This window comes from Triticum urartu, chromosome 3 (genome assembly GCF_003073215.2).
Source record: "Triticum urartu cultivar G1812 chromosome 3, Tu2.1, whole genome shotgun sequence".
Taxonomy (NCBI): domain Eukaryota; kingdom Viridiplantae; phylum Streptophyta; class Magnoliopsida; order Poales; family Poaceae; genus Triticum; species Triticum urartu.
Window position 1 is genome coordinate 597,244,936 of NC_053024.1, and position 23,875 is coordinate 597,268,810.

The window sequence follows — 23,875 nt, forward strand, 5'->3', positions numbered from 1 at the left end:
TTGAGGTGTGGGTTTGAGGGGACGCTAGGAATATATAGGCGTGCGCGAAGGGCGTGATTGGTGGAGAGGGCTGGGGTTCGGATCGTTGAGGTGGCAGGGTGTGGGGTGTTGGATTTGATGGACCGTCGGATTTGGGTGCGCGGATGGGGTGGATCTGTGTGGGTAGGTGTAACCTTGTGGTTTTGTGGTGAGTTTACGCGGTAACCGAAAATTTGGGATGTGGAATTCGAGCGGGAAGGTCTATTTTGGGTGCTTTGTGATGGATTGGAGTGCGAAGGGGGGGGACTGTGTGGTGATTTGGATTTGCTGGGGATTTTTAAGTGGAATTGGGATTGGGTAAAGGGTGTGTATTCAGTATTTTTCCGTTTGATTCGATTCGGTTTATTCGGTTTTTGGTTTTTATGGTTTTATACATAGACACGGCTCGATTCCTACAATAACCATTTAATTTTGCCTCGGTTTTGATAATAACCAAAGTTGACGTGAACTTTTGAACAACAAATAAATTTTAGTCACATGATTCGGTTTATGTATGTAGGTTAGAGTTTTCTTGTGAGAACTGCACGAGGGCGGCGGGGTGCCGACTTTTGTTGGGTTTTGAGGGTTTTAGGATATGGAGCGGTGGGAATATCACCATAGGCTAACTTTCTGCAACATGGCCCTTGTTGCAATTCTACGGAGCGCAAGAGAGGGTTTGTTGCATACAGGTAAACAAAGTCAACCTAGCGTCTTCCATGCCCCTGATCGGATCGAAAGCAACGTACCCCACATTGCATTATTCCATCTGGCCAGTTGCCGGGAGCGTCGTCACTAGCGAGCCGTGCGTCCGCTGTTGTGCCCCTTCCCTTCCTCCTCCACCTCTCTTCTCCTCGCATTTGCAGGCAACCACAAACGCTAGGTGCCGCAACCGACAATGGGACGTCACCAGATCTGGCCAGACACGACCGCTGACGATGCACCATCGCTGAATATGGCAAGGCACAACCACCCAGGACGTGTCGTCGTCGGATCATCTCACCCTGCGGCGTCGCGACCACCATGGAAGCCGTCACGGCCGGCTCCGGTCGTCATTGCCATGCGCCCTACCTCCCTTGCAGCCTTGTCACCCTGCAACAGGGGTCATGTTGCAATTGCAACATAACTCTTGTTGCAATCTCGATGGACACAATCGTGAGCTACAGTATTTTTTCGCAACATTTTTTTGCAACAAGGCTTTTGTTTCAAGATATATTTCTGCAACAAGGGTCTTCTTGCCATCATGAACTCAGGTTGAATGGTTGGCGACCCACCCGGTCCTTTTAAAAGATCAGCCAGCGAACGAGCACTCCCCTTTTTTATAGGAGTTAAAGGTTTTGAGAGGTGCTTAACCCCTTAAAAGGAAGCGAAACGATGTTCCTTAGTCAACTAATTACTTCACACACATCGATCGTCTCCACAGTCATTTGATCCAAGTTTTATCGGGCGGCCGTTAGCACATGCCCGATGTCACATACGTCTTGCAGTACGACTCATGTTGCAGACTGGCCAAGCATAACATGGGGTCTGTTGTGGACAGGTCGACTAGAGAGAGAGAGAGGGAGGGAGGGAGGGAGAGAGAGAGAGAGGCGCTGACGATGGGCTTTGCTGCATGACTCGTGTCAGACAGTCTAAGCGCAACATGACTCGTGTCACAATGGTGAAAAATGCTTAGGAACTAACATAGTTCATGTTGCAACCCACCGAGCACAACACGACCCATCTTGCGTCTAGATGGGGGACAAATGCAGGAACTTCATGCAGTCACAATACATATCAGGTTGCATTGATAAAAAAACGCTTCAGTACAAAGCACAACACGTCTCATGTTACAAACCCCCGAACACAAACGCTTCAGTCATGTTACAAACCCCGAGCGCAAAACGTTGTTCAAGCGCAACGCGCCTCATGTCACAAACCTCCGAGCGCAAAATGAGCCGTGTTGCCAACGGCTGGAGACACGGCCTGTTGACGCGATGGGTACGACACGACCGTTGTCCGCACTATTCAACAACTGTCTCGTAGTGCTCGCATTTATTCTGAATTTATTTTAGAATATTCGGCAATACACTTTCAGTGAGAAGAGACATTCCCGTCAACTATAAGGCGCCTACGATGACTTTAGGGTTGTTTGATTCTAAGCCACAACTTGTCACACTTTGCCACACCTCAATTTAGGCTAGTTTGACCAAGTTATGTGTGTGTTTGGTTCTTGTCACAACTAAGGCAAGCTTTTCTTTGTTAGCAGTAAGAGGATCTACAGCCGGACTTGGCAAATCCGGCCCCTCAAACGCCCACGGACGCGCCCGGGCGCGTCCACGGGCATTGACCGGGCACTCCTCAAAAAATGTAATCCACATACGGACACCTTAATTACCATATCTCAAATCCATACAAACTCATGCAATTAAGTCGACGCACGCCCATCGTCCGGCTACTCCATCACATTACACTAAACATGCCATCGGACTACCCAAATTTGGCATGTTTGGCTATGGTGGACTTCATCCACGGCTGCCCTTACCCTTCCTCGCGTCCTTGCCGTCCTTCTCGCGGAAGTACCGGTCGAAGACACAGTACGGATTGAGCCGGATATGTTCGTTGCCGGAGCTGACCACGGCGTCGCCATCCTTATTCGGCGGCAGTCCGGCCATGACACGGACCGCCCGATTCTGCTCTCGGCGAGGGCGCGCGTGTTTCTCCACTACCGTTTCTTTACAATGCGGGCGTGGATGGCTTCCTCCTCTGCGGCTGCCCGCGCCGCTGCATCAGCCGCCTCCGTCGCCGCCATTTCCGCCGCGATACGGGCCTCGGCGGCCCTTATCCTCTCCTTCCCACGGCGGGCTACTCGTTCCCAGTGGGACTCAGACTTTGCCCAACCGATGATGGGGAAGGTGTTGGGGAACGCAGTATTTCAAAAAAATTCCTACGATCACGCAAGATCTATCTAGGATATGCATAGCAACGAGAGGGGAGAGTGTGTCTACGTACCCTCGTAGACCGAAAGCGGAAGCGTTGAGTAACGTGGTTGATGTAGTCGAACGTCTTCACGGTCCAACCGATCAAGTAGTGAATGCACGGCACCTCCTCGATCTGCACACGTTCAGCTCGGTGACGTCCCTCGAACTCTAGATCCAGCTGAGGCCGGGGGAGAGTTTCGCCAGCACGACTGCGTGTTGACGGTGATGATGAAGTTACCAACGTAGGGCTTCGCCTAAGCACTACGATAATATGACCGAAGTGGAAATCTGTGGATGAGGGCACCGCACACGGCTAAGAAATCAACTTGTGTGTCTATGGGGTGCCCCCCTCCCCCGTATATAAAGGAGGGGAGGAGGAGGAGGGCCGGCCTCAAGGGGCGTGCCCAAAGGGGGGATTCCTACTCCTAGTAGGAGTAGGTTTCCCCTTTCCTAGTCCAAGTGGGAGAAGAAGGAATGAGAGGGAGAGGGAGAAGGAAAGAGGGGGGACGCCCTCTCCTAGTCCAATTCGGACCAGCCCATGGGGGGCGAGCTGCCTCCCCTTGTGGCCCTTCTCTCCTTTCCACTAAAGCCCAATAAGGCCCAATACTTCCCCCGGTGAATTCCCGTAACTCCCCGGTTCTCCGAAAAATACCCGAATCACTCGGAACCTTTCCGATGTCCGAATATAGCCTTCCAATATATGAATCTTTACCTCTCAACCATTTCGAGACTCCTCGTCATGTCCGTGATCTCATCCGGGAATCTGAACAAACTTCGGTCATCAAACCACATAACTCATAATACAAATCGTCATCGAACGTTAAGCGTGCAGACCCTACGGGTTCGAGAACTATGTAGACATGACCGAGACACATCTCCAGTCAATAACCAATAGCGGAACCTGGATGCTCATATTGGCTCCTACATATTCTACGAAGATCTTTATCGATCAAACCGCATAACAGCATACGTTGTTCCCTTTGTCATCGGTATGTTACTTGCCCAAGATTCGATTGTCGGTATCATCATACCTAGTTCAATCTCGTCACCGGCAAGTCTCTTTACTCGTTCCGTAATGCATCATCCCATGACTAACTCATTAGTCACATTGCTTGCAAGGCTCATAGTGATGTGCATTACCGAGAGGGCCTAGAGATACCTCTCCAATACACGGAGTGACAAATCCTAATCTCGATCTATGCCAACTCAACAAACACCATCGGAGACACCTGTAGAGCATCTTTATAATCACCCGGTTATGTTGTGACGTTTGATAGCACACTAAGTGTTCCTCTAGTATTCGGGAGTTGCATAATCTCATAGTTATAGGAACATGTATAAGTCATGAAGAAAGCAATAGCAATAAACTAAACAATCATAGTGCTAAGCTAACGGATGGGTCTTGTCCATCACATCATTCTCTAATGATGTGATCCCGTTTATCAAATGACAACACATGTCTATGGTTAGGAAACTTAACCATCTTTGATTAACGAGCTAGTCTAGTAGATGCTTATTGGGGACACTATGTTTTGTCTATGTATTCACACATGTACTAAGTTTCTGCTTAATACAATTCCAGCATGAATAATAAACATGTATCATGATATAAGGAAATATAAATTACAACTTTATTATTGCCTCTGGGCATATTTCCTTTAGTCTCCCACTTGCACTAGAGTCAATAATCTAGTTCACATCGTCATGTGATTTAACACCAATAGTTCACATCTTTATGTGATTAGTTCACATCTCTATGTGACTAATATCCAAAGGGTTTACTAGAGTCAATAATCTAGTTCACATCGCTATGTGATTAACACCCAAAGAGTGATCATGTTTTTCTTGTGAGAGAAGTTTAGTCAACGGGTCTGCTATATTCAGAGCCGTATGTATTTTGCAAATTTTCTATGTCTACAATGCTCTGCATAGAGCTACTCTAGCTAATTGCTCCCACTTTCAATATGTATCTAGATCGAGACTTAGAGTCATCTAGATCCGTGTAAAAAGCTTGCGTCGACGTAACTCTTTACGATGAACTCTTTTATCACCTCCATAACCGAGAAATATTTCCTTAGTCCTCTAAGGATAATTTTGACCGATGTCCAGTGATCTACTCCTAGATCACTATTGTACTCCCTTGCCAAAATCATGCTAAGGTATACAATAGGTCTGGTACACAGCATAGTATACTTTGTAGAACCTATGACTGAGGCATAGGGGAATGACTTTTCATTCTCTTTATATTTTCTACCGTGGCCGGGTTTTGAGTCTTTACTCAATTTCACACCTTATAACTCAGGCAAGAACTTCTTCTTTGACTCATCCATTTTGAACTCCTTCAAAATCTTATCAAGGTATGTACTCATCGAAAGTCTTATCAAGCGTCTTGATCTATCTTTATAGATCTTCATGCCCAATATGTAAGTAGCTTTACAGGTAATTCTTTCTTTGAAAAACTCCTTTCAAATTCTCCTTTATGCAATTCTACATCATTTCCGATCAACAATATGTCATTCACATATACTTATCAGAAAGGCTGTAGTGCTCACACTCACTTTCTTGTAAATACAGGCTTCACTGAAAGTCTGTATAAAACTATATGCTTTGATCAACTCATCAAAGCGTATATTCCAACTCCGAGATGCTTGCACCAGTCCATAGATGGATCGCTGGAGCTTGCACATTTTGTTAACACCTTTAGGATTGACAAAACCTTCTGGTTGCATCATATACAACTCTTTTTTAATAAATCCATTAAGGAATGTAGTTTTGATATCCATTTGCCAGATTTCATAAAATGCGGCAACTGCTAACATGATTCGGATAGACTTTTAAGCATTGATATGAGTGAGAAAATTTCATCGTAGTCAACACCTTGAACTTGTCGAAAACCTTTTGCGACAATTCGAGGTTTCTAGATAGTAACACTACTATCCGCGTCCGTCTTCCTCTTGAAGATCCATTTATTCTGAATGGCCCACTGACCATCGAGCAAGTCAATCAAAGTCCATACTTTGTTCTTATACATGGATCCCATCTCAGATTTCATGGCCTTAAGCCATTTCGCAGAATCTGGGCTCATCATCGCTTCCTCATAGTTCGTAGGTTCGTCACGGTCCAGTAACATGACTTCCAGAACATGATTACCGTACCACTCTGGTGCAGAACGTACTCTGATTGACCTACGAGGTTCGGTAGTAACTTGATCTGAAGTTTCATGATCATCATCATTAACTTCCTCACTAATTGGTGTAGGCATCACTGGAACTGATTTCGGTGATGAGCTACTTTCCAATTCGAGAGAAGGTACAATTACCTCATCAAGTTCTACTTTCCTCCCACTCACTTCTTTCGAGAGAAACTCCTTCTCTAGAAATAATCCACTTTTAGCAACAAAGATCTTTCCTTCGGATCTGTGATAGAAGGTGTACCCAACAGTTACTTTTGGGTATCCTATGAAGACGCACTTCTCCGATTTGGGTTTGAGCTTATCAGGTTGAAACTTTTTCACATAAGCATCGCAACCCCAAACTTTAAGAAACGACAGCTTAAGTTTCTTGCTAAACCACAGTTCATACGATGTCATCTCAATGGATTTTTAGATGGTGCCCTATTTAACGTGAATGCAGTTGTCTCTAATGCATAACCCCAAAATGATAGTGGTAAATCGGTAAGAGACATCATAGATTGCACCATATCTAATAAAGTACGGTTATGACATTCGGACACGCCATTACGCTGTGGTGTTCCAGGTGACATGAGTTGCGAAACTATTCAACATTGTTTCAACTGACGGCCAAACTCGTAATTCAAATATTTCATCTCCGCGATCAGATTGTAGAAACTTTATTTTCTTGTTACGTTGATTCTCCACTTCACTCTGAAATTCTTTGAACTTTTCAAACGTTTCAGATTTGTGTTTCATTAAGTAGATATACTCATATCTGCTCAAATCATCTGTGAAGGTCAGAAAATAACGATACCCGCCGCGAGCCTCAACACTCATCGGACCGCATACATCGGTATGTATTATTTCCAATAGGTCAGTGGCTCGCTCCATTGTTCCGGAGAACGGAGTCTTAGTCATCTTGCCCATGAGGCATGGTTCGCAAGCATCAAATGATTCATAATCAAGTGATTCCAAAAGTCCGTCCGCATGGAGTTTCTTCATGCGCTTTACACCAATATGACCTAAACGGCAGTGCCACAAGTATGTTGCACTATCATTATCAACTTTGCATCTTTTGGCATCAATTTTATGAATATGTGTATCACTACGATCGAGATTCAATAAACCATTTATATTAAGTGTATGACCATAAAAGGTTTTATTCATGTAAACAGAACAACAATTATTCTTTGACTTAAATGAATAACCGTATTGCAATAAACATGATCCAATCATATTCATGCTCAACGCAAACACCAAATAACGTTTATTTTAGGTTCAACACTAATTTCGAAGGTAAAAAGGAGTGTGCGATAGTGATCTTATCAACCTTGGAATTATTTCCAACACACATCGCCACCTTGTCCTTAACTAGTCTCTGTTCATTTTGCAACTCCTGTTTCGAGTTACTAATCATAGCAACTGAACCAGTATCAAATACCCAGGGGTTACTATGAACACTAGTAAAGTACACATCAATAACATGTATATCGTATATACTTTTGTTCACTTTGCCATCCTTCTTATCCGCCAAGTATTTGGGGCAGTTCCGCTTCCTAGTGACCCCTTTGCAATAGAAGCACTCAGTTTCAGGCTTGGGGTCTAGCTTTGGGCTTCTTCATGGGAGTGGCAACTTGCTTGCCATTCTTCTTGAAGTTCCCTTTCTTTCCCTTGCCCTTTTACTTGAAACTAGTGGTCTTGTCAACCATCAACATTTGATACTTTTCTTGATTTCTACCTTCGTTGCATCACGAAGAGCTCAGGAATCGTTTTCGTCATCCCTTGCATGTCATAGTTCATCACGAAGTTCTAGTAACTTGGTGATAGTGACTAGAGAATTCTATCAATCATTATCTTATCTGGAAGATTAACTCCCACTTGATTTAAGCGATTGTAGTACTCAGACATTCTGAGCACATGCTCACTCGTTGAGTTATTCTCCTCCATTTTGTAGGCAAAGTACTTGTTAGAGGTCTCATACCTCTCGACTCGGGCATGAGTCTGAAATACCAATTTCAGCTCTTGGAACATCTTATATGCTCCATGGCGTTCAAAACGTTTTTGAAGTCCCGGTTCTAAGACGTAAAGCATGGCGCACTAAACTATCAAGTAGTCATCATACCGAGCTTGCCAAACGTTCATAATGTCTACATATGCTCCTTCAATAGGTCCCTCACCTAGCAGTGCATAAAGGACATAATTCTTCTGTGCAGCGATGAGGATAATCCTCAGATCATGGAGCTAGTACGCATCATAGCTACTAACATCTTTCAACATAGTTCTCTCTAGGAACATATCATAAATTAAACAGGGAAGCTATACGCGAGCAATTGATCTACAACATAGATATGCAAATACTATCAGGACTAAGTTCATGATAAATTTAAGTTCAATTAAGCATATTACTTAAGAACTCCCACTTAGATAGACATCCCTCTAATCATCTAAGTGATCACGTGATTCATATCAACTAAACCATGTCCGATCATCACGTGAGATGGAGTAGTTTTCAATGGTGAACATCACCATGTTGATCATATCTACTATATGATTCACATTCGACCTTTCGGTCTCAGTGTTCCGAGGCCATATCTGCATATGCTAGGATCGTCAAGTTTAACCCGAGTATTCTGCACGTGCAAAACTGGCTTGCACCCGTTGTATGTGAACGTAGAGCTTATCACACCCGATCATCACGTGGTGTCTCAGCACGAAGAACTGTCGCAACGGTTCATACTCAAGGAGAACACTTATACCTTGAAATTTTAGTAATGGGTCATCTCATAATGCTACCGTCGTACTAAGCAAAATAAGATGCATAAAAGATAAACATCACATGCAATCAAAAATATGTGACATGATATGGCCATTATCATCTTGTGCCTTTGATCTCCATCTCCAAAGTACCTTCATGATCTCCATCGTCACCGACATGACACCATGATCTCCATCATCTTGATCTCTATCAACGTGTCATCACATGGTCGTCTCGCCAACTATTGCTTTTGCAACTATTGCTATCGCATAGCGATGAAGTAAAGCAATTGTATGGCGCTTGCATCTTATGCAATAAAGAGTCAACCATAAGGCTCTTGCTAGTTGCCGATAACTTTAACAAAACATGATCATATCATACAACAATTTATATCTCACGTCTTGACCATATCACATCACAACATGCCCTGCAAAAACAAGTTAGACGTCCTCTATTTTGTTGTTGCAAGTTTTACGTGGCTGCTACGGGCTTTAGCAAGAACCGTTCTTACCTACGCATCAAAACCACAATGTGGTATAGTGATTGATTTTTGATCTTCAGAAAGAACCCGGTTCATTGAATCCGATTCAACTAAAATTGGAGAAACAGACATCCGGTAGTCACCTGTGTGTAAAGCATGTCGGTAGAACCAGTCTCATGAACGCGGTCATGTAATGTCGGTTCGGACCGCTTCATCCAACAATACCGCCGAATCAAGAAACAACTAGTGACGGCAAGCAGTATGTATATACCCACACCCACAACTCCTTTGTGTTCTACTCGTGCATATAACATCTACGCATAGACCTGGCTCTGATGCCACTGTTGGGGAACATAGTATTTCAAAAAAATTCCTACGATCACGCAAGATCTATCTAGGAGATGCATAGCAACGAGAAGGGAGAGTGTGTCTACATACCCTCGTAGACCGAAAGCAGAAGCGTTGAGTAACGCGGTTGATATAGTCGAACGTCTTCGCGATCCAACCGATCAAGTACCGAACGCACGGCACCTCCGCGATCTGCACACGTTCAGCTCGGTGACGTCCCTCGAACTCTAGATCCAGATGAGGCCGAGGGAGAGTTTCGCCAGCACGACGGCGTGTTGACAGTGATGATGAAGTTACCAATGTAGGGCTTCGCCTAAGCACTACAACAATATGACCGAGGTGAAAATCTGTGGAGGGGGGCACCGCACACGGCTAAGAAATCAACTTGTGTGTCTATGGGGTGCCCCCCTCCCCCGTATATAATGGAGGGGAGGAGGAGGAGGAGGGCCGGCCTCAAGGGGCGCGCCCAAAGGGGGGATTCCTAGTCCTAGTAGGAGTAGGTTTCCCCTTTCCTAGTCCAAGTAGGAAAGAAGGAAGGAGAGGGAGAGGGAGAAGGAAAGAGGGGGGCGCCGCCCCCTCCTAGTCCAATTCGGACCAGCCCATGGGGGGCGGGCTGCCTCCCCTTGTGGCCCTTCTCTCCTTTCCACTAAAGCCCAATAAGGCACAATACTTCTCTCGGTGAATTCCCGTAACTCTCCGGTTCTCCGAAAAATACCCGAATCACTCGGAACCTTCCCGATGTCCGAATATAGCCTTCCAATATATGAATCTTTACCTCTCGACCATTTCAGGACTCCTCGTCATGTCTGTGATCTCATCCGGGACTCCGAACAAACTTCGGTCATCAAATCACATAACTCATAATACAAATCGTCATCGAACATTAAGCGTGCGGACCCTACGGGTTCGAGAACTATGTAGACATGACCGAGACACATCTCCAGTCAATAACCAATAGCGGAACCTGGATGCTCATATTGTCTCCTACATATTCTACGAAGATCTTTATCGGTCAAACCTCATAACAACATACGTTGTTCCCTTTGTCATCGGTATGTTACTTGCCCGAGATTCGATCATCGGTATCACCATACCTAGTTCAATCTCATCACTAGCAAGTCTCTTTACTTGTTCTGTAATGCATCATCCCGTGACTAACTCATTAGTCACATTGCTTGCAAGGCTCATAGTGATGTGCATTACCGAGAAGGCCCAGGGATACCTCTCTGATACACGGAGTGACAAATCCTAATCTCGATCTATGCCAACTCAACAAACATCATCGGAGACACCTGTAGAGCATCTTTATAATCACCCAGTTACGTTGTGACGTTTGATAGCACACTAAGTGTTCCTTCGGTATTCGGGAGTTGCATAATCTCATAGTTATAGGAACATGTATAAGTCATGAAGAAAGCAATAGCAATAAACTAAACGATCATAGTGCTAAGCTAACGGATGGGTCTTGTCCGTCACATCGTTCTCTAATGATGTGATCCCGTTTATCAAATGACAACAGATGTTTATGGTTAGGAAACTTAACCATCTTTGATTAACGAGCTAGTCTAGTAGAGGCTTATTAGGGACATTGTGTTTTGTCTATGTATTCACACATGTACTAAGTTTCTACTTAATACAATTCTAGCATGAATAATAAACATTTATCATGATATAAGGAAATATAAATAACAACTTTATTATTGCCTCTAGGGCATATTTCCTTCAGAAGGACAGGTGTTCCGGCCGGGACCGCGAGGATCCGGCACCAGAGGACCCAAGCGCGCGGTGAGCCGACGCTATGGCGTCGCAGCGGACGGATTCGTCCGTCGGCTGAGCGATGTCCTCCCGGGAGCGGTGGAGTACAATGTGGACTGTCATTGCCTCCTCCAACCCACACGACTGACACACCAATCGACGGATCCGAACTGATCGGAGTCCGATTCGCTACCTGCCATAGCGGAGAAGACCGGAAACCGCCGGAGGTGAGCTCGGGTGAGGGAGGGGAGTGGAGTGAAGTGGCTAGGGTTTGCTTCGGTGAAAGGATGGGGACAAAAATAAGTGGGGTTGGGTGGGCCAGCATGGGTCGGGTCCGGCGGGCGGGCCCGGGCGCGTCCGTGCGCCCCATATTCGCCCCATATTTGGGCTGAATATGAGGGGTGCCGGTCAGCCCGGACGTTTGAGGCGCGTTTGAGGCGTCCGTCTAAGTCGAAAAAACATGACCGTTAGTGATCGGGCAGCCCATCCGAGCATATGAGGCGGGTTTGAAACGTCCGGTTGTAGATGCTATAAGCCTCACATCTCATGGATACAAAAGGTGTGGTAAGATTTCTTTAGACAAGCCAAAATGTGGCTAAAAATTTAAGCAACTCAAATAAGGCAAGTATGACAAAATAATGTGGTAAGGATAATCACAATCCAAGCAGGCACTCTATAAAATCTTAAGATAACATGCCGATTTAGTCTTTCGAAGATGCATATGTGCGTTGATAGGGATGAGTGCATGCACAACACCTAAATCGAAGACGCATGTGTATGCTGATAGGGATGAGTGGACGCCTAGCGTCCTGAAAAGAAATCAAAGAAAATCTTTTAGGGCTTGTTCGGTTGAGGTGGATTTGAAGGGGATTGAGAAAGAATTAATCCCCTGCAAGCCAAAATCCCTGCAAATCCCCTCCAATTCACCTGGGGTTGGGACCCCCGCAGGGAGCGCGGCGTTTCGCGGGGAGGACCTTTTCTCCGCCGCCGTTGCTTCCCCCCTCGCTCGGATCGCGGCGCCGGCACGCGCGAGGTCGGCGGTGGATCACCGCCGGCGCGCTTCCAGCGAGGTCGACCCCGAGTGCTCCAGCAGCCCGTGTGATCGTCCACGTCGTCGCCGGCTTACCCCGATGGATCGCCGGTACGCGCTGTTCCATCTCCTCGCCCCCCCCCCCCCCCCCCACCCCCATGGCCCATCCCTCCATGCACACGGCCAAGACCCCACCCATTGGCAGATGATCCCCGCCCGCTAAGGTTCGCTCTACGTAACCGAGATCTGATCTTTCGTAGTCTGACGACGACTTGATCCTTTTCAATCGATCAACCATTTGGGGAGCAGGGAGCCCCTAGGCCAGATCTGCTGGAATTTTTCGTCTGCTTAGCTCACCTCTCAGGCTTAGCAAATACAGTACTCTGTACAATTTTGTAACCGAGCTGGTCTTAGAGTTTGTGACATGGAATGCTTTGTCTTGTTTGGTGTCCGCGGTTGCTTTCCTGCCTCGTTCCCTCTCGATTAGGACTGAAACCTGTGAATCATGGGACATCTCTGAACGAGGCATCAGAGTCAGGAACCTAGTCTTACCTGATTGGTGCCTCCCGGCTGACCTTAGACACAGTTCGCTGGTTCCCCCTCAGCACAGCAGTCACCCTAGAGTCAGGATTGTGATTGAATTGCCTTATCTGCTATGGTTGCTGTTAGTATGGAGTGAAATCAGAACTAGATGTTTCTGTTTATTATGATGTGCATACACCTGACCTGAACACAATCAAGATGGTCTTGTCTTGCGTGTGCCTCACATTTTCTTTTCACTTGTTCCTAAAATGTACCATTAGGGCACTCACAATGCACTGCATCTTAAACTGTATACTGTTGCTTTTAATAGAGGTATTGATGCATCTTTCTCAATGGGTTATATCTTTGTGCGTGCTGTATTTAGAATCTTCTGTTTTGTTGCATATAATCAGTAGTAACATTTTATTCTTGTGGCCAACTTGTGGAGCATGGAAAATACAAGAGATAGGTTGAACTACTGCCAAGTTTGCTAATACACAGTTCTGTGCAATAAACAATAGAAACAAACGATTGGCAGGCACAACATCTCACCGGCGGTTCATTGAACACTCATTTGCATAGAGAAAAAAGCTTACTGCTGAATAAACAGAAGCAAACAGGCACTGCATTCAAATCCCACATTTGTACTGTCATTACGGTGAGGAACATGTAACCTGTAAAGCAAAAGACAGGTACTACAGAGTGCCGAGATTATCTCTACTATTGTTATACACTGCATTATATCACTCAAGGGTAGTATCACATAAGCTTGCTTAGTGTTTGCCCGAAAGCTGCTCCATGTCTCTGACTCTCCCAACCGGACCTGAACAAAAGTAACACCTTAAACTGAGCACGCAGCAAGTGATGATGATGTTGCCTTCCCTGGAGACAGCCAATGGCGAAGGAACCCGTGGCCGGTGTTGCCGCAGGCCGTGCAGATTCGGTGGAGGAGTGACCTCCGATGCCAGAGTAGGTAGCTGTCTGAGGGCAGTGGCGGTGTCTCCCTGTCGGTTAGTGCAACAGGAAGAAACTAGGCAGAGAACAATCACTGAATTTGTAAGGGAACATGGGCAAGGTTAGAGGAAGAAATATGACAAACAGGGACTTCATTTTGGAGGCAGAGGCGTGGTGGATCCGTTCAGCACTAAAGTGACCTACATATGCATTGGTTTTCCATTTTAGTCGTATATTTTGTAAGACACAGGTACCCTGTCTCTCTTCTTTACCTTCCACATCAGATTCAATCCTATGTGGCATCATCAAGATATTCCTGATGGTGGAGCATTGGAAGTGCTCTTAGACTGCAGTTTCTAGATAGAGAAGTCTGTGTACAGTGCAATAGTGTTAGTAAAGCCGTCATTTAGGGGTTAATAATAAATCACTCATAACTGTATATGTTACACATTTGGGAAATCTGCCGTGCTTTCGTTACCCCCGTGAACATGTCTTAGGGTTCACTTTACAACCCTCTGTTTTGGTTCGAGTTTCACCCCCAAACTCCAAAAGCTGTTTGCAATAACAACCTTCACAGGATTTAACCGGTTCTATAGATGTATGAATCAGAGTGTGCTTCCCCTGCTGATAATTTGATGCTAGTTCTGATTTACCATACCTTTGTTTCAGTCTGATGTTACTGATACTAGTTATGTGTGTGCTTTACTAGTTATGTATGCCTTAACCTTATCTTTTGTGTCTGGTGCCCTGCCATCTTTGAAGTTAGGACATGGATGTAGGTGCCCCTATGTATCAAAAATTGTGTATTGAAACCAAGAATGGTCATATAGCGAAGTGGATATCGCGTTAGATTCCGAATCTATAGGTCGTGGGTTCGAATCCCACTATGATCAATTTGCCTTGGGTTTTTTGTAGAGGAAATTTCGTCCTGGCTCTTGTTTTTGTTTCTTGTGTTTTTCAGCAGACAGTGACGTAGTGGCAGCGCCCACAAGGTATTCAAGGTTCTTGTGAACATGATTGGTCCCAAGACCCCAGCTTCCTGCCAAGAGGATTGTCACAAAGTGCAGAATTTTGACAGTGATCATGCCTCCCTGTCTAACCAGTTTTACCCCCGAATGGCTTATCCATTTCCGTCATGTAACCCTCTGGTGACTGTTGCTGTAATTTGTCCTACTTGTCGGGGATGGGACCATTCCATCCAAGGGAAGACTTGGTTGGCAATGGCCATCATTATCCAGAACATGTGGTGAAGGTGTTGTTTGTTTATGAAGTCGTAGTTCAGTTGGTTTTGTGTATTGTTATGCAAATAGATTGGAATTGGTTTTAACGAAGTTAAGTTAGCATTTCCGTAAAGAAGTTGTATGTAACGTAGATTGTCTTTGAATCAACTTTGTTCCCAAAAAAAATAGCTGATGCGTTGCAGTTTGATTGTAACTCTGATTAATGATTAATAAAGCTCCTCAAGTCTCAACAAAATAAAAATAAAAGTCATTGGTCTTAGCCAGATTTTGCTGTTTTTTTCTTATGAAAACAATGTTTGGAACAAAGATGTACCATGGCTTGCTCTAAGATTTTGGCCAAGTTTCATTCTGATTGAAAGAAAGTGATTAGTCGATGATTCTATGAAAACAATGTTTGGAACAAAGATGTACCATGGCTTGCTCTAAGTATTTTGGCCAAGTTTCATTCTGATTGAAAGAAAGTGATTAGTCGATGATTCAACCATATACCGTTCTGATTTCCATATACACTGATGAGAAATCAAGCGCAGCTTTGTTGCCCATGGGGAGAAAAATTGAAGGATCCTTTTGGTGGAGAGCTCATCTTAAGCTAATTCCACTGTACAAGGAAGTGGCAACATGTCAAGTGGGCTCTGGGCAGACAGTGATCTTTTGGAAGGACAACTGGACACTGGAGTGGTCAATCTCTGGCTGTGCAATACCCTGAGCTCCACTCCTTTGCCATCAAGGACAAATATTACTTTGGCAGAAATGTCCACTCAGCAAGAATTGTCAAATCAATTCCACAGACCACTCTCCAATCAGGCCTTGACACAGTTCAACATGCTGGCTGCCACTATGAACCAACTTAATCTCTCTGCAGCATCTGACAGTTGGTCTAAGTCAAGGACTACTCCAAGAAAATGTATATGCACCTTATGGGCATGCCTAACTCTCACTGTTTTTTCAAACAGCTCTGGAAATGTGCAGGAAGAATTAAACACAATTTTTTCTTTTGGCTGGCTTTATATGACAGAGTGAACACAAGAGGACTGCTCAAACAAAAATCGTTCTTCGTCAGCTCATATAACCATGTCTTGTGCAATGATAACTGTGAGGAAACCATCCATCATTTACTTTGGGACTGCGATTTTGCACAACAATGCTGCTTTTCAATCTCCCCAAGCAGAACAGAGGAATTTTTCTTTGATGAAGTTCTGCTCCTCAACCACACATTACCCAAGGAATTGCCATGGACATCACTGTCCTAGGATGCTGGAACATGGATGCAGAGGAATGTGAAATTTTTCAAAAATGAAGTGCCAAGCCCTCTTCCTAGAAGTTTGAGCTCATACAATCTGCTAGTGGATTGGTTCCACGATTTGACTAGTAGAACTCTGAACTTTAGCTTTTCATGTTAGAAAAAGCTACTAGCATTGGGCAGATGCAGATTTCTATCTGCTTGTAAATTTTAACTTTGTACATATTTTATTTAAACTGAAAATACTGTAGAACTGTTTCAGGTTCAAAATAATAATAACCATGTGTGTAGCAATTTCGATACAGGCGTGTACTACTGCTCCATTAACTTCGAATGAGGTAATTGTACCGTCACTGGACCATTTCTTTTTTTGGGGTTCACCAATGCAGTGGAACCATTTTATTTCCAGACGAGAACACACCACTCCCATTCCCATACACATATACTCCGTACGTCCGACTCTGGAGGAGTTCAACAATTAGCTGACCAGGCAGGTGTCCGTTTATATCAGGTTCGTTAAAGAATTATGGTAAGTAGCAGCTCTCCAAAGTTTCTCAATATTTGATAGCCGAAGCCACACAATTACAACAACCAGACCCTTAGAAATATGCGTTGCGTTTTCAGAGTCAAAACCAAGACCTCCACAGGAGACAGGCTAATGGAAAATATACAGGGGAGAAGTGAAATTGCTAGTGTCGGATGGACATTTGGAGATCGACAGCAAAACCCTCCACACCTGAAATGGCATGGCTAACTTCCCCAGTACTCCCACTTTATTCAGAGCATTTCCTGGGATTTCCGTACAGCGCGCCTGACCTTCTTCTTGAACTCATCCTGCTTCTCTCTCCAGTCCTTCTGCACAAGAAACATCCATTAGGAAGTGCAAAAGGGTACTATAGCGATAACTTTCCATTCAGCAAAAAGACAGCTCAAATTACAAATATTGCAAGGTTAGCATAAGACAGTGAAGAGCTGGCTGCAAGAGTATCTCATGGAACCTTTAGGCCTAGTTTGGTAGCAAGGGATCACCCCAGGATCCCCGTCATTTGCCTGGGTGGGAAGAGCACGAGTTAATTTAGCCCCGGTCTTTACGCAGGCCCAACCCACCCCAATTCCCTGGCTAGGAAACCCTTGCCTCATCACTCCGGAAAAGTTCTCCCCGTCCTTCTGACGCCGCGCCACTGCCCGCGACGCGAAGTTCTGGTGTCCTCCGCCTCACAACCTGCTCTGCTGCGGCTAGGAAATAAGACGCTACACGCTAGCATCCGCTTCTCTCTCCCAAATGGTCACACAATTTTCCGCAGGGCTTATAAGAATATTCCACCCAGGTCGTCTTTTCCCTGGAAATAGCTACCAGGTCTTAAGGGTTCTAGGTAACCTCAACAGGATGGTGTTGATGATAATATTAACAATGATTTCTCAAAAAGAATTAAGAACAAGTCCAGTTACATTCTGGGTTCGCTTAGATGCATAGTTAGGTTAGCTATATGTCTTCTGGCTGCATGTCTTGCTGAATAGCACTGGTGAGATCCATGATTCTTATTTTAGTTGCATGTGCCATTTTTTTGGATACTTAACATACCCAGTTGACTAGTAGAAATTTATCATAGCTCTAGTTCGTCTCTTAGGCTCAGCTCTATCTAAGAGATAATAAACAAAATCTCTAGTTAAAACCGCATTGTCGTCTTTCTTGACCGGCTATGTCCTAGATCCGTTCATCCCCAAACCGCATTGTCGTCTTTTCTTTCTTGATCAGCTATATCCTAGATCCATTCATCCCCAACCAGTACCCTCCATCACCAAGCAGCCTGCTACTTCAAGCCATTGCTGTCTGGTCTCTTTACAATGGATATTACGTAATGTGACCTAACATGCACAACAATTAACTTCCTTAGAACTGTCAGGACAGAATATTCAGCATTGGCGAGTAACAGCAACTGTAATTGCTTCTTTTTTACAATATATCAATAGATAGCAGCACCCGCTGCACCTTAAAGATCATTGAACTCATGAAAACAAGGGGATGGGATGATTTGTCATCTAGACAAATCACCAGGAAAATGAAATTTTCTTGGGAATTATTAAAGTTAACTTACAGCTGCTTCAATATTTGCCGGTGATTCATCATTTGGACTAGAAAGCATCGAAATGATGCTTAATACTATACTCTCAACCTGCAAATGGAGACCAAAGTTTAAATTAACAACTATTATAAGCATACACAAACATTGGCATGTGTCTGCTAACTATTCACCTTCAGATCAGAAACTAAAAAGGAAACGGAAAATCTGGTCAAGAGGAGCACTCCAATCAAGTGGAAAATACTCAATGTTGAGCTCATAATTAACCCAAAGAAATATATATGCTTGAGAGGAGAACTGTGAAACATGTACCGCATTTCAAAGTGCCATCGTAGGAGTGTAATTAATAAGATGACCATCTCTTTCTGATGATGGATTCAAAAGCATGTATAAAAATCAAGTGCTCTGGTATTTTTCAAGCATTTATAACAATCAGCATATGAAGTGTGAGCATTTTCAGAAGATGGTGTTCATTCGTACAACAAGAAAACAGAATCCTATAAGACCAAAACAGTCAAAGCCTCTTCATGTTTTCCAACCTTCATTAAATGAACCAACTAAACTGATACGAAATTGAGACTGTCAACGCTCATACGTAGACAATGATGTAGTACTCTAACCATAGACATGACAACACTTTAGCCCAATGATTATAACACCGTATTTGAGCATCTTTCTTATTAAAAGGACAAACAAAAAGGCTATACAAGTAAAAAAATGACATAAAAGGTCATCATAAACACATACACATGCGCGAGTAAGGCATCGCCCATTGTTCTATAATACAATGACAAACAGTTACATTTTTCACGCTCAGGTTGTTCTCAGTTGAAATTTTAGTTAAAATTTACAAGAAATGGTGATGATAACGCATTTTAGTTAAGATTTACAAAGACATGTACGATGATGTTGTGGCAAGTGATGGTGACACTGATGACTTCGTGATTAAAATAGGACTGCACAAAGGGTCAACTTTGAGCCCTTATCCATTTGTTTTGGTGATGGATGAGGTCACAAGGGATAAAGGAACCCCATGGTGTATGCTCTTTGCGGATGATGTCGTGCTAGTCGATGATAGTCAGACAAGTGTTAATAGAAAGTTAAGAGCTATGGAGACAAACTTCGGAATGGAAAGGTTTTAGGCTTAGTAGAACTAAAAATGAGTACATGAGGTGCGGTTTCAGTACTACTAGGCATGAGGAGGAGGTTAGCTTTGATGAGCAGGTGGTACATCAGAAGGACACCTTCCAATATTTGGGGTCATGCCGCGGAAGGATGGTGATATCGATGAAGATGTGAGCCATGGAATCAAAGCCGGATGGATGAAGCGGCGCCAAGCTTCTGGCGTTCTCTGTGACAAGAGAGTGCCACAAAAGCTAAAAGGCAGGTTCTATAGGACAGTGATTTGACCCGCAAGGTTGTACGGCGCTGAGTGTTGGTCGACTAAAAGGTGATATGTTCAACAGTTAGGTGTAGCAGAGATGTGCACGTTGAGATGGATTTGTTGCCACATGAGAAGGGATCGGGTCCGAAATGATGGTATAGATGAGAGAGTTGGGGTAGCACTAATTGAAGAGAAGCTTGTCCAACATCGTCTGAGATGGTTTGGGCATATACAACACATGCCTCCAGAAGCTTCAGTGCATAGTGGACGGTTCAAGCGTGTTGCTAATGTAAGAGAGGTTTGTAAAGAGAGATCTGAAGGACTGGAATGTCACGAAAGAACTAGCCATGGATAGGGGTGGGTGAAAGTTGGCTATGCACGTGCCAAAACCATGAGTTCGTTTTGAGATCTTACAGGTTTCAGGTCTAGCCTACCCCAACTTGCTTCAGACTAAAGACTTAGTTATCAATGAACTTAAATTTTTGCGTTCTTTTACAGTTGGCATTACATTGCATTACAGGGTCCTTTTTTTCTTTTTGAATGATGTTTGATGATGTATGGCGACAAATGTAGCAGATAAAGGCATTAAGCAGAAGAAATGGAACAGAAGCAAAATTTTAGCGTGGTAGACACTAAATAAGAAGCACTACCGTATGGACTGGTGTCCAACGCTCACTCGCGAGCTCGTATCCGTTGGGATCATCACCAGGTGGATGAAGAATAGAAATGCATACCCGCCCATCCGGATAAACTGGGAAAAAATAGCATAATGTCAGATTGATGGATCGTACAAGCACATGAGGTTGTAATTGTGGAAATCAGACCATTAGGATGCCACATTTCAGAAGTGAATCTGACTGTTGGAGGGCTATTCGGATAATTTTGTGGGAAGCTCATTATTGCATTGAAATAGCCTCCATCACTGCAAAAAGGAAATCAGCGTTACTGAGCAGATCAAAGGATACGATACCCCCCCCCCCCCAACACCCAAATGCATGTCTTTTTGTATTAGAAGAAGAGGCCAAGATGACGCAAGATCCATACAATACAGCCCCAAAGTAAATCTCAAAGCAAGAAAGCAATATCTAAGCCATCCAAAAACAACAACAAAGCTCCTTAGATCATCGCCAGTTCTCTTCCAGATAAAGAGAACAGAAAATTTCAGCATTGTAAAAAGGATCAGATAGTGTATGCTTGTTAAATAAATTAATATTTATACGAACATGTTTTACCAAATATGCCAAATTGCTACAAGCAATTTCAATCAGGAAGAGAACAAACCAACAAAGCAATTCAAATTGGGGCTTGGTACACTTCAAACAAATGGCAGGGAGTACAAGTGATGGTCTAAACGAAAGTGGTTGACATGCTCCCTTTACAACTCAAACCCATCTCTATGAATGAGAGCACAGGTTTTGAAACAAAGAGAGGTGTTCGGCGGTGCATATGCACATTGACCTCATTGATCCACACTATTATCACTTATTAGTATCTGCACAACTCTGGCCTAAAAAATGTATAGTCTCAGCTCGCTATCTGGACATTAAGTAACAGCAAGGATCAATTTACTTCACTTGGATGCGTTTACTCTCAACTTAAATTTTCATCAGAAAGGGAATTTTGTGATTGCTATGAAAAATCCCCTCATGCACCAAATCACCTGATGAAACTAGAATGAAACTTCAGGGCGTCACTAGTCACTACTTGAGAGAAGCCTCACAAACTTGCCCGGCATTTTACAAAAGCAGAGTGCTACCGAAGAAGTGGAAGAATCAACCCCCAAACCACGATGAACCTCACCAGCACAGAATGGGGCGAGCAACCCAATTTACCCCATCGGCATATTATACTAAACTCCAAACAGATGATACATATATCTCAACCTACTAACATGATGAAACGATCTACCTCAAATTTCCTTGAATCTGCGCACCGCAACGCGGCAGACCCAATTCCACACCATCACCAGATGTATCTGCCCAGCAAAGAGCAAACAGAGTTGCCTGTACGGCTGCGCGCTCCCACACGCACAGCGCAAATGGAACTCAACCGCCATGTATTACGGGCAGGGTAGCCATGCCAACACGCCACAACAATCTAGATAAAACGAAAATTCGACCCCATGCTACGCTGCCTACCTGAGGCGCTAACGAATTTCAGAGCCAGTCACCGACCCACAAAACAGGCAGAATTCACGGCGATGCGAAATCGGGAGGCGATGCGAATCGGAGGGGAATCCGGACTCACTATAGGGTCTCGGGCGGGCCGATGATGGTGACCTGCCACTCGAAGACGTTGCTGTCGTCGACGAGCCCGGCTGAGAACCCATCGACGGGGTGCTTCGCGAGATCTGCATAAAACAGCGGCAACCCAGATCAGCCGAGACCGGGCGGGGGGAGAAAAGCGAGGCGCGTGGACGGATCAAGCGGGAGGCGGCGGCCGGATCCGCACCTCGGAGCTGCTTCTGGAGGAGGAGGCTCGCCTGGCTGGAGGCGGTGGCCATGGGATCGGCGGCGGCTAGGGTTTTCGCGGCGGGCGGGGCGGAGGAATAATTCGCGGCCTCGGTGGGCGGTGACGGGAATTGATGGCCGCCGCGGGCCGCCTTATTTATAGGGGGGAGGAGCTCGGAGAAGGGAATCGGGACCAGAGGAGAGAGACGGGAAGGAGAAAGCGGAGAGGTTGTTGATGAGTGGCAGCAGCAGCCAGCGGAGCCAATTATAGTGGGGGGAGTCCGGTGGCCGCTGGAGCGCCGATGTAGATGCCAAGTCCATTTCGGGCAAAGGTGAGGGAGTTCATTTCGAGTTTTTAATCTTGACTGCGTTTTTAATTTCGAAGTTCATTCCAGTACTACTCTTATTGACTTATTTTTCTTTAGATATTAGGAAAAAGGCCTCATTCCATGTCAAAAAAGTTGACCACCATTACAACAACAACAACAACAATAAAACCTTTAATCATAAACAAAATGCGGTAGGCTAGAGTTAAACCACATAATATCTCGCAGTCAATTGTCCATGTCTACCCCAACTCTATCTTGTATATCATCACCCCGGACTGGTCTTTCTTTGTGTGATCACACATCCATCTCAACATACGCATCTCCGCTACACCTAATTGTTGAACATGTTGCATTTTTTTCGGTCAACACTCAGCGTCGTACAACATTGTGTGTTGAATTGCGTGTCAACCATGATACCTCGCCCTCCTTCAGAGCTCGCACTTCCGGTGGCGCCCGGTGCCTCCTCGGCGTTGAGCGTGGCTCCCCTCCCGGCAGTCGCAGTTCCAGCTTAAGCCCGACTTCCTCTTCTCCGGCTCGTACTCCGGCAGCTTGGGATTGCTCGGGACATGGCCAGGGCGAAGTCCCTGCATCTTTTGCTGGCAGCGGCGACACTCGTGGGTGTAGTCCCCTTCTTGAAGGCTCTGTCATGGCCGTTATCCGTGCCCCTCTTCGAGTAGCAGGGGAAACCCTAGGTCCAATTTTTCGGATCGGACGAAGACTACGTCTTGGTGTCGTTCTCCTTTGTGAAGGGGTTGTCTTGTTTGCTCGTGGCGTCCTCAGTGCTAGATGTGGAGATGTTGATCGTCTAGTTGTTGCTTGGGTTGCTTTCCTGGTTGGCGAGTTTAGCTGTGTTTTTTTTTTGGGTCGAGCATTTCATGTCTCTCTGCTTCGGCAACCATGTTCACGCCTTTTGCGTTCGTGCCATGAGCTGTACCACCCCATGTACTCACTCTAACTTCTTCTATCAATGAATGATACGCAAGCTTTGTGTATTCGCGAAAAAAAAGAATTGTCGTGCTATAAAACATGTCTTTTAGTTTTTGTGGCACTCACTTGTCAAAACAATTGACCAAAGAACACCCTTATAAAAAAATAGAAATTGCATATGTATCTTTTGAGAAATTGACGTCGTCTTCGTCCTGCACTCGACGGGGGCGC

General features: G+C 44.8%; 1 protein-coding gene and 1 non-coding gene across 2 annotated transcripts; one reads left to right on the forward strand and one right to left on the reverse strand.

Annotated features, from left to right (window-relative positions):
* Nucleotides 1–14,812: 14,812 nt before the first annotated feature.
* On the forward strand, nucleotides 14,813–14,885 carry TRNAR-CCG. The gene has a single exon. It is a non-coding gene; the product is annotated as a tRNA-Arg (tRNA).
* A 2,118-nt stretch (nucleotides 14,886–17,003) lies between these two features.
* Nucleotides 17,004–22,642, reverse strand: LOC125545242 (ubiquitin-conjugating enzyme E2 7). Its single transcript, XM_048709135.1, has 6 exons — nucleotides 22,390–22,642; nucleotides 22,186–22,288; nucleotides 20,763–20,860; nucleotides 20,589–20,689; nucleotides 18,570–18,647; nucleotides 17,004–17,328 (listed from the first exon to the last, which is right to left on the reverse strand). Exons 1-6 carry the CDS (start codon nucleotides 22,439–22,441, stop codon nucleotides 17,251–17,253), a joined length of 510 nt encoding a protein of 169 aa, XP_048565092.1. The 5' UTR covers nucleotides 22,442–22,642; the 3' UTR covers nucleotides 17,004–17,250.
* Nucleotides 22,643–23,875: the final 1,233 nt, after the last annotated feature.